At 39.4% G+C, this 12,027-nt stretch overlaps 1 protein-coding gene across 4 annotated transcripts in view; it reads left to right on the top strand.

Moving 5' to 3' along the window:
* The first annotated feature begins 850 nt into the window (after nucleotides 1–850).
* CB1H4orf51 (chromosome B1 C4orf51 homolog) overlaps nucleotides 851–12,027 on the top strand; it is a 49,470-nt gene continuing 38,293 nt past the window's right edge. For all 4 annotated transcript variants that reach the window (XM_045055810.1, XM_045055808.1, XM_045055809.1 and 1 more), the window contains exons 1-2: nucleotides 851–1,640; nucleotides 11,477–11,553. In XM_045055810.1, the coding sequence (XP_044911745.1) occupies nucleotides 1,408–1,640; nucleotides 11,477–11,553 (310 nt within the window). In that variant the 5' untranslated portion in view covers nucleotides 851–1,407. The remainder of the gene's footprint in view (nucleotides 1,641–11,476; nucleotides 11,554–12,027) is intronic.

Genomic DNA, 12,027 nt, shown 5'->3' with positions numbered 1-12,027 from the left:
TCTATTCCTGGAGCACCATTCCCAGTATTCAAAGACCAGTTGCAGCAGCATCACATAACAATGTAAGTATGCTGATTCCTAGGCTTCTCCTCAGACCTGTGCAGTCCCTGATGGCAGGGCTCAGGCCTCTGCATGTTTAGCAGGCCCCGTAGGTGCTCATCCAAACACCTATGGAGATGCTGGTTGTTCAATGCTGGTGATGGATCTGCTGGCAGAGTTGCCTCTGATTGCATCCAGATGAGGTATGACATCAGCATTTATAAAGAATTCCACAGGTTATGGGAATGAACACTGAAGGTGGAGAACTGCTCCAAGAGCTGATAGTTTTTTTTTTTTTGCTTTGTTTTTTTTTGGGGGGGGGGTTGAGGGGGGGGCAGAGGGAGAGTGGGGGAAGGGCAGAGAGAAAGGTAGACTGAGAATCCCAAGCAGGCACCCAGCTGTCTGTGCAGAGCCTGCCTCTGGGCTTGATCCCACCAACTGTGAGATCATGACCTGAGCCAAAATTAAGAGTTGGAAGCTTAACCGACTGAGCCGTCCAGGTGCCCCTCCAAGAGCTGATAAAAGGATGAAAGCTGAAAAACCTATTTTGATTTGCCAATGAATTGTTAATGTGGAGAAGGATAGGCAAACATATTTAGTAGTGATGGATGGAGGAAATCACGTGAATGGAAGATTGAATACTATCACCTCTCAACCTAAAAAAGGCTCACAGTGGTATTTCAGTGACCTTAATTCTTAACCCCGGCTGTCTTTAGAATTCTTCAGGAGTCAGCCTTTAAAATATACCAGTGCCTGGGCCCTACTCCAGACCAGTTAAATCAGGCTCTATGGGGGTGGGATGGGGGGGGGGGTGAGGTCTGAGTTGCTGCTTATTTTAACAGCTCCTGGGGTGACTTTAGTTGTGTAGCCAGCTGAAGCACCATTGCTCTATGACGTGGGAGAAGCTGTCTGAGTCACCTGTTATTGTTGACATCACAAGCAGTTCATTTTGCTTCCAGATCCTTGGAGCCCAGTCTTTAGAAAAAAATGAATGCTTGGCACTGTTCTTTTATCTCATTTCCACCTCTTAAACCACCCTCCTTAGGATTCACTATTTTATGTAGGAAAGCAGTTTCCCCCTGCTTTCTTGACATAATTTGCTGCAGTATATTGCTCAGAGCGAAGGCCAGAACGTTCTATACCTTATGCATTTGCTAGTTAAAATCTGGGGCTTGGGGGTAGAATTTGTGGAATTTTGCGTTCTGTTGCTTGGCAACTTTGAGAGAGTTAAGCCTATACGTTCTGTGAGCATCAGAGTTACAAAGTTTGGTGAGCCCAGTCAATTATTTCTTGATACTAAAAAGAAATTAGTTCTCCATTATGTAGAGGGCGTGAAAAGTTGTCATTCAGAGCAGGGCATCCGTAGCGATGTCACACTTCTTCTACTTGACTCCACAAATTATTCTGCCCTTCAGCCCTCTCACCTCTCAAGAGTTCGATCTGATCAGACGCAAGGCTGGCATATCTTGGCAGAATGAAGCCAGGTGGTCACATTCCTCTGTGACGACATATGCAGGCAGTTACCGGAGAAAACAACTGGATGAGTCCACGCGCAGCCGATTTTCTCTTAAAGCAGGACAGCATTGGCCTGAGTGTAACCAGTAAGACTTCTTTGTAATTTGCACCTGGATATGTCACTATAAATAGACAAGAATGCTAGTAGGAGGAAGAAGGTATTGTAGACCCTGAGAGCCTTCATAGACTTTTAACTCTGTGTATTTTCCTGTGTAAATGTCAGCTGGAAGAAGAGCTAAATGTCAGTTACCAGCTGAAATTATGATTATATTCTCTTTTAGTCCCAACATCATGTATAACTATCTACTCTTGAAGAGATAAAAATGTGAGTATTTGATTAAATTGTAGGTATTTTGTATTCTCTGTTCAGCAAAAAGGTGCTCCTGAGAATTTCGGTTTGTTTCTTGTCTAGTTTTTCCACTTTTAGAAGTTGAAAAATTCCCTCAGAGCAGAAGGAAAGTTGACAAAATCCTCCTCTTTTCCCCACTTTGTATCATCTATCCATAAATGCAAGCGTTGAGGTCCTGAAAGACATTGTCTGAGTATTTAAGCTCAGTCTTACCAAAGGCCCATAGCAAAAAAGAATTTGTTTCATATGGTGACTGAAACTATAGAAATAAGTAATCACAAAGGAAGGACATTTTATCGGTGTCTGTGGTGGGGGAAGGGGTCCTGTGTTTCTGGAAAGATCTCAGTGAAGCAGGTTTCCTCTGAGCTGGTTTAGGAGGTGGGGAAAGGAAAAGCATATTGCATAGAGAAGAGAATATGCACAAAGGCAAAGAAGTGTTTAATCCAAGTACGATCAGACAACCACAAATAGCTCAGTGAGTTTGAGACAGAAAGCAAAAGTGGAAAACTATGAGGACTTGTTATGAAATATGTCCCTCTGTATATTGTCTACTATCTCATCCAACTTCTGGAAATGTATTTGAAAATCGGCTGGATTTTTGACTCCAACTTGAGATGTGAGTAATTTCTCAAATAATGCCCTAATAATTATTAACTGTACTGCCTTCCGGGTCTTTCCAAATCATCAAAACAGTGCTGAAAACTAAAATGTCTCAGAATTCCTCTTCTATTAGATGCCTTGTCTAGTTTATTCCAACACACTCTAATCTCTGTATTTTTATTAGAAAAATTTTTTAATGTTTATTCAGTTTTGAGAGACAGAGAGAAACAGAGTGCAAGTGAGGGAGGGGCAGAGAGAGAGGGAGACACAGAATCCAAAGCAGGCTCCAGGCTCTGAGCTGTCAGCACAGAGCCCTATGTGGAGCTCAAACCCACGAACCGTGAGATCATGACCTGAGCCAAAGTCAGACACTTAACCGACTGAGGCACTCAGGCGCCCCTCTAGTCTCTGTATTTTTAGTTGCTCTCCAGTATGTTGACACTTGAATTATTTTTGGAAATCCTTTTGCTAATTTTGTGAATTCTGAAATACCTTTTGGCCAGATAGAGAAATCTTTATGCATGGCCAGGGTCATCTTCTCTGAAAACAGTGTTTGAAATCTGGTATCCAAACAGATCCAATCATCAGAGCAGGAAAAAAAAAAAAAAAAAAAAAATTAGTAACTCAAAAAGTACAGAAATACAACATCTGGTGAAAATGTCCAGAACTTCAAATCTGTGTCCTATTCAGAGTGTGATCATCTCATGCATCATTCCAACCAATGCCCTCTTGTGACATTGCAGACATGAAAGACCCCAACCTTGTGAGGCTTATCTTTTTGGGGGGACCTCAGAAATGTAAATATATCGTTGGCATAACTACAACTTATTCTGTTACAGGTTAAAAAGCAGTAAGTGTTATAAATGAAGATGAAGGGCAGATTCAGCTCATTTTGAAAGCACTGATTAAATTCTAAATTTGCTTTTGTTTTTAATCTTTTTCTTGGTTAATTTTAGCCCCAAGGCAAATGTCTTAAGTTCTGAGCAAAAGCTGTTTGATTAAAATTTTGTAAGGCTCTAAGCAGACATTTTTACACTGCTATACAATGAAAATGGTCCAAGGGGGATTTTTGAATAAAATATAAAATGACTGGTTATTTAAAATGTGTTAAGGCAGGGAAATATTAAGTATACAAAACACAAGGCCTTTTTTTCACTTATTTATTCACCACGTACATTGACTAGCCATATAAAACAAGATGGAAGAAAATTGGTAGACGTCTCAATCATTTGGTTCTGAATCAGTTTTAACAGTAAATATATAAAATTCATAAACATGCAAAAAGAAAGATCCATGCAAGAAACATTGGAAGAAGGGAGATTAGTGTGGTATAAAACGTAGACTGTGGGTTATCAATTCCACTTGTCTGCCAAAGTTAAAATAGGAGTTGCATTTTGACATCTGAAACTAATGTAACATTGTATGTCAACTGCACTTCAATTGAAAAAAAAAAGAGTTGCCCTTTGGAATGCCTAGACAGGGATATGGCTCGGTATAAATAATGTTAAGTCTTGATGCTTTTTTTATTAAATTATTTCTTTTATTCATTCATTAATCATATATTTATTAAGCTGCTACTATATGTGAGGTCTTTTAGGATAGATGCTGGGGCCACATCAGTGCTCAAAACATACATATGGCTCTTGTCTTCATGGAGCTTATAGTCTGGTGAGGGAAACAATCACCAGGGAAACAAGCTATTTGTGTTTGAAGGAAACAAATAGGGAACTCGGTTAAAAACAAAGAGGGGTGGCAGTTTCTTACAAAACTAAACATGGTCTTTCTATATAATCTAGCAGTCACGTTCCTAGATATTTACCTAACTGATCTGCAAACTTACATCTACACAAAAACCTGCATGTGAATGTTTATAGCAGTTTTATTCATAATCGCCCCAAAGTGGAAGGAAACAAAATGTCCTTCAATAGGTGAATCAATAAAAAACTGTCACATCCACACAGTGGACTATAATTCAGCAATAAAAAGAAATGAGGTATTAAGCCACAGAAGACATGGATGAATCTTAGCTCCATAGCCCTAACTGTACAAAGCTAGTCTGACAGGCACACATTGCATATTCAACTATATGATATTTTGGAAAAGAAAAACTAAGACAGTAAATAGATCAGTGATTGACAGGAGACTGGAGAGGGCTGAGTAGGTAAAGAACAAGGATTTCTTAGGTCAGTGAACCTATTCTATATGAAACAGTGATGGTGACTATAAGACATTAAGTTTTTGTGAAAACCCATAGTACTTTACAGAGCAAAGAGTAACATTTAATATGAATAGATTTAAAGAAATTATTTAGGAAGTAGGAGGGTTCCCAGGATGGCATACAAAATGTGACAAAGCGATATAAATGTATATTACAAATGTATGAAACAAGCTCACGGAAGGAGGTGTGGGAATAAAGTGTTGATCTAAGTAACTATTTTTTTTTGTTTATTTATTTATTTGGGGGGGAGGGGCAGAGAGAGAGGGAGAGAGTTCCAAGCAGGCTCTGTGCTGTCAGCAGAGAGCTTGACATGGGGCTCAAGCCCATGACCTAGGATCATGACCTGAACTGAAATCAAGAGTCAGATGCTTAACTGACTGAGCCACCCACGGGCCCCGGATCTAAGTGACTTTAGAAATGAATGGAGATTGTGAGACTAAAAAGCTAAAGGAACAATACATAACCTCTGTACTCTAGTTGATAAAGTTGTTTCCTATAGGGGGACAGGCAACAATTCTGAAACCACTATACATATATTGGAACTGAACAATCAAGTAGATGGACAGTGGATGTTGGAGTGGGAACTTAATGATAAACAAAGGAAAGAGGATAGATTGATCCATGTAGTAATGGATTAGAATTGAGTACATCAGTATGAACACGTGTTTAGCTTAATATAGATATAGATGATTATGTAAAGAAACATTTATCGCCTTATGTATATACACAGATTAGTATGCACACATGTGCTTCCTTGGTCCCTGTGTGCAGCCCATATCAGTATGGGACATCGGCTGAGAGGGCCTAGAAATAAGACCTTGGAACAGTGAGCACACCAAATACCCAGATTTTAGTTTTTAATACTATCGTCTAGTAAAGGAACCAGAGTTTCTTGGACAAATGGTGATTCTCAGACTGGAGCAGAAGATATACAAGATGAGTTTGGAGTATCTGGTAGTGCCAGATAGTAAGAAAGTGTCAAACAAAACAAAACAGAAATGATGGAGCCAACTGAAAGAGCTCCCAATGACCAAAGCTGGAAAAATTTAAGCAACAAAATAAAGCAGCGTTGGATCATAGTCCAAAGTATAAAATAGGCACCAGTCCATACTCTGATAAATGAATGACTAAATTAATTCATTAGTGAGGGGGGAAAGGACACATCCCTCATGCAGAACATTTTCATAATTTATGTAGTTATCTTGTACTCAAGGAGGTAGAGCATAACTCAGAGTAGTTAAGTGTGAGCTGTGCACAGCGACTTTCTTCCATTGACCATAGAAAGAGAAAAGACAGTAACTTTATAGTGGGGAAACCTGACAAATACTACTTCAAGCTAGCTGAGAGAGGTAAATGTCAATAATGATAAGCCATACTGATAGTCTTTAGCCTTGGTATGAGAATGGTACTTTAACTCTGTGGTTTTCTTCCTCAAAATGTATTACCCTCATCTAATCGTGAGAAAAACATCAGGTAACTCCCAGTGAGGGACATTCTACAAAATACCTGACGACTAATCCTCAACGTTGTCAAGGTCATCAAAACAGGAAAGTCTGAGAAACTGTCACTACTAGGAGGAACCTAAGAAGACACGATGACTAATAATAGATGTAACTGGGTGTGGAGTACATGAGAACTCTCTGTACTATCTTCACAATAATTCTGTTGATCTAAAATTGTTTAAAAGTTAAATTTTAAAAAAGGTAACACCGGAGATGCTAAAAGAGAAATGAGCAAATCCACAATCATAACTGAACATTTTAACACTCTTCTCTCAGTAACTGGTAGAACAAACAAATATCAGCAAGAACACACCAAATTTGAACAACATGATTAAGACACTTGTCCTGAGTGACATATCTAGAGAAGTGAACCCACCAACTAAAGAATACACATTATTTTCAAGAGTATGTGGGCTATTTTCAAAAACTGACCATATGTTGGGCCGTTAAAAAGTACCAAATTTCAAGGGCACCTGCAGGGCTCAGTCAGTTAGACGTCCGACTTCAGCTCAGGTTATGATCTCACTGCTCGTGGGTTCAAGCCCCACATTGGGCTCTGTGCTGACAGCTCAGAGCCTGGAGCCTGCTTCGGATTCTGTGTCTCCCTCTCTCTCTGCTCCTCCCTGATTCATGCTCTATCTCTCTCTGTCTCTCAATAATGAATAAATGTTAAAAATTTTTCTTAAAAAGTGCCAAATTTCAAAGGATTCTAATCATATAGAGTATGTTCTCTCACAAATGTTATCAAACTAGAAATTGATGACAAAGAGAAGACTAGAAAATGTCTAAATATTTAGAAATTAAACAATACATTTCTTTTTTATTTTTATTTTTACTGTTTATTTATTGTTGAGACAGAGAGACAGAGTGTGAGCAGGAGAGGGGCATAGAGAGAGGGAGACATAGAATCCGAAGCAGGCTCCAGGCTCTGAGATGTAAGCACAGAGCCTGATGCGGGGCTTGAACTCACATGCTGCGAGATCATGACCTGAGCCAAAGTTGTACTCCCAACTGACTGAGCCACCCAAGGGCCCCAACAGTACATTTCTTATAACCCAGGGGTTAAAATAAAATCACAATGAAAATTAGAATATATTTTGAATTGAGTGATAAATAAAATATAATATACAAAGAACATGAAGGCAATACTCAAAAGATGAAAACAACCCAAACATCCATCAACAAACAATGGATGGACAAAAGGTGGTATATACATACAATGGAATATTATTCAGCCTTAAAAAGGGAATGAAATTCTGATACATGCTGTAACTTGGATGAACCTTGAAAACATTATGCTAAGTGAAAGAAGCCAGACACAAAGGGGAAAATATTGCAAGATTCTACTTATTCGAGGAACTTAGAATAGGAAAATTCATAGCAACAGAGAGTAGAATAGAGGTTACTAAAGAATAGGGGGAGGGGGAAATGAGGAATTATTGTTTAATGGACATAGAGTTTCTAAGATGACAACAAAGTTCTGGAAATGGATAGATGCACAATGGTTGTACACCATTGTGAATGCCATTGTGAACTTAATGCCACTGATCTGTGCACTTAAAAAATGGCTACAATGGTGAATTTTAGGTTACGTACATTTTATAATAATAGCAATCGCAACAGCAGCAGTAATAATAACTGATGAAGGTCAGGATTTCCAGAATGCAGAGGGAGGATATATGTATATCCACTCCTCTATAAAAACAGAAAAATCCTGGAAGAACTGTCAAAATCAACTTTGCAAAAACTCTCGAAGTTAACCATAGGTGTGCAACAATCTGACGAGTGTGTTTTCAAGAAAAACTGCAGAACTTTGGCAAGAATATCAGGGTTTGTGGCACTGGAACTGTCCTGTTGATAGCTCTTGAAAGCAATGGTTCCTACACTTGTTTGATCATGAGAATGATCCGTTTTGTTAAAAAGAATGATTCTCAAGCCACTCACCTTAGAAATTCTGATTGGAGCACCAGTGAATCTGAATGTTTACCATATGTTCCACATGATTCTTATGATTAGAAAACAATGGGAAATGCCACTTTGTAAGAGGGTGAAAGACCCATTCTAGCAACATGGCCACCTGATGCCAATCTCAGTGTCGCTCCAGGGGCTTTTGAGTAGTCACTCTTTCAGTTGCTCTTTTCAGTTGAGTAATCTACAAAACCGGATGTTGTAGGGGTTTAAGTACTCTCCTTTACGTTCTAGGGCAATGCTTGCTTGCCTATCTCAACCTCGGACTCCCGGATGGCCTCACTGTTGCTCAGGAGGAGTACAAACCCAGAAAAGATGAAAGCTATGATAACTCTGACCAGGCCTTGCAGAACAGTCCCGAAGTATTTGAAATGATTTTCCTTTCTGACTTGGTACTTATACAGACAAATCCCTTTATGAAAAAGCAGCAGTACATTGGACCATGCTTCTGAAGTGAAGAGGAACTGGGCCAGGCCTTATCGAAAGCCACTGGACGAATATGGAGCATTAGTTTGTTACAAAAATAATACAAGGGGAACAGAGAGCAGAAACGTTTTTATAATGAAGGAATGTATAAATGAATTTTTATAAGAAAGGAAAGGATAGCATGATACAAAATTTTCATGAATGTATAAATTAAAAAAAGGAAATATGAAAGAAATTTAGTGCTTACCAGTAGGCCAAAATATGTCAAATTTCTAGGAATAAATGTAATCAAAGATGGGCAAGATCTCCACACAGAAAACTGTAAAACATTAGTGAGAGAAAACAAAGATGACCTAAGCAAATGGAGAGATAAACCATGTTCTTAGATTGGAAGATTAAAAGTTGTAAAAATATCAATTCTCCGCAAATTGATTTATAGATTCTATGCAATTCCAGTAGGTGTTTTTATGGAATTTGACAAGATGATTCAAGACAAGGAAATAGCCAGGACACCCTCAAAAGAGAACAAGGTTAGAGGGATTGCTCTATAGATAACAAAATGTACTATAAAGCCTCAATAATTAAGACGGTATTATGGCATAAGGATAGACAAATAGACCGATGGAACAGAATAAAGAGCCTACAAACAGACCTCTGTATATATGGACAATTATTTATGAAAAAGGTAGCAGAGCAGTGGAGAAAGGCCATTCTAGGTAGATGAATTCCAGATGAATCAAAGATCTAAGTATGAAAGGCAAAACAATAAAGCCATTAGATGACAGAGAATACCTTGATCTTGCAGTTGGCAAAGACTTCTTAAACAGAACACAAAGAGCCCTAAACACAAAGAAGAAGTTGTATAAGTTGAACCACTTTAAAATTAAGAAGTTCTGGTAACAAAATACACCACTAAAGGCAGGAAAATGTGAGCCACAGAGAGGATGAAGATATTTTCAACTCAGTGACCGACAGAGGGCTCGTAACTATAATATAGTGTAAACATACTATAATCCAGGAGGAAAAAGACAATCCCCTAGCAAAATGGGAAAGAGACTTTTAAAAATGAAATTCACAAACCATATACCATACCATATTGAGTATAACCATAATGTTACAATGTAATGAGCACTATAAGCCAGATGCAGCATGTATTATATAATTTCATTTATATGTATTTCTATATATCAGTTAAAAAAACAGCCCAAACCATAGTGTTTGGGTATGTCTGCTTAGGCAATAAAAAATATAAAGAGAAGCAAAGAAGATTCCCATAGACATTAGTAAACTGGTCCGCTGACTACCTGTATTGGACCTACCCCAAACCTACTGAGAATTAATTAGTTGGATTGGGCTCAGAAATCTGCATTTTATTTTTATTTAAAAAAAAATTTTTTTTTAACGTTTATTTATTTTTGAGACAGCAAGAGACAAAGCATGAACGGGGGAGGGGCAGAGAGAGAGGGAGACACAGAATCGGAAACAGGCTCCAGGCTCTGAGCCATCAGCCCAGAGCCCGACGTGGGGCTCGAACTCACGGACCGCGAGATAGTGACCTGAGCTGAAGTCGGACGCTCAACCGACTGAGCCACCCAGGCGCCCCTATTTTTATTTTTTTAAATATTTATTTACTTAATTTGAGGGGAAAGCAGAGAGAGAGAGAGAGAGAGAGAGAGAGAGAGAGAGAGAGAGAGAATCCCAAGCAGACTCCACGCTGACAGCACATAGCCCAACACAGGGCTCAAACCCATGAACCATGAGATCATGATCTAAGCCGAAATCAAAAGTCCAACGTTCAACCAAATGAGCCACCCACGTGCCCCAGAAATCTGCATTTTAAAATTAACACCCTCAGGTGACTCATCTGCTGCTTTAGGTTAGGAGAAGATGTAGGGTGGGATACCAGGCCCTGTCTCAGGGATGATTAGGGCTAGTTTGTTGGCTGAATGAATGTCCAGGAGCATTTTACGACTCTCTAGGCTAACATCAATTCCACTCTACACCTACCTCACACACATAGTTCCAGGTCCCTGGAGCTTGGAGACTCTCTTCTCCCTCTAATTAGATGCCATAAACAATGTGCTGCACTCTAGAAATTGATGACTGCCCATTCTATACAAAATAACTGCTTCCCACCAAAACCCTGCTTGCCTAAAGTATCATACGTGTTTTGAATGATAGACACGGTATCTGAAAGTTCCTGAATTACTCCTCTGCTATTAAATTCTACACTTTCCTGGGAAATCAACACAATTACTGTAATATTTCCTGTTCCACTCATAGCACTTATCTTATTTTGAAAACAACTCCCCTGGGGCACCTGGGTGGCTCAGTCAGTTAAGCATCTGACTTCGGCTCAGGTCATGATCTCACAGTTTGTGAGTTTGAGCCCTGCATCGGGGTCTGTACTGACAGCTCAGAGCCTGGAGCCTGGAGCCTGCTACGGATTCTGTGCCTCCCTCTCCCTCTCTCTCTCTGCCCCTCCCCCGCTCATGCTCTCTCTTTTTCTGTCTCTCAAAACCAAATAAACATTAAAAACAAAAAAAACACTCCCGAGAGAAAGACTCACAAATCCTGTTAAAACAATTATGAACTTAATGTTTGAGCTTTTCACGTAGAAAAATTGAATGTTTTACCCTTTTATGATGAAACAGAACAAACAAATCACTAAAGATAATAAGAAAGTCCAACTTGGGTTGATTTTAATGGGAGTGCAGGGTTATGGCTGGGAGTGTGGAAGGAGGAGCAGAAGCAAAAGTTTATGGAGTCAAATGAAAAGATGAGTGAAAATCCCTCTAAAACCATAGGCTGTGGCTCATCACCCACAGACTCATAACTTGTTTCTTCTACTTGCTTCAGGGTGTCATCACCTAATGGCTCTGCCTTCAGTCCCACACTCTGCACGGCTGGTTCCCCAGAGTCTACAGATGCTAAGGGTAAGTGCGTCAGTCAGCTGCGAGCCCGTTTGCCAGGGCTGCTGTCTTTGTAACTTTTAGGCTCTTGACTATGGTCCACATGGTTTCCATTTGCCTCTGAAAGACAAGGTGTCTTTAGGGAGAAAACGAATATGTTGCACCCTGGATCTGTGATTCTTAAAAATGAGCTATTCTGGGGCCAAAATGTCCTCATCCATATTAGTCCCAGAATGTCACTTCTACCAGAGTTTGGAGATCCAGGTAAGGTATTCTGAACTTGACTGGGTGCATCAAAAAACTTAGAAGAGAAACCAAAGCTATAAACCACCAACGAGTAAGCTATATTTACTCATCTATAACCACCACCACCCTGTTTTAGTTATATTAGAATAACGCTAGCCACTAAAACATGGAAACCTCAAATTCCAGTTGCTTAGCATAATAAACCATTTTTTTCTTTATATATAGCCCAAGATGGGTGTTTTGCAGGCACAG

The sequence above is a fragment of the Felis catus genome, chromosome B1 (genome assembly GCF_018350175.1).
Source record: "Felis catus isolate Fca126 chromosome B1, F.catus_Fca126_mat1.0, whole genome shotgun sequence".
NCBI lineage: Eukaryota > Metazoa > Chordata > Mammalia > Carnivora > Felidae > Felis > Felis catus.
This window is presented reverse-complemented; position numbering and strand designations above follow the sequence as displayed.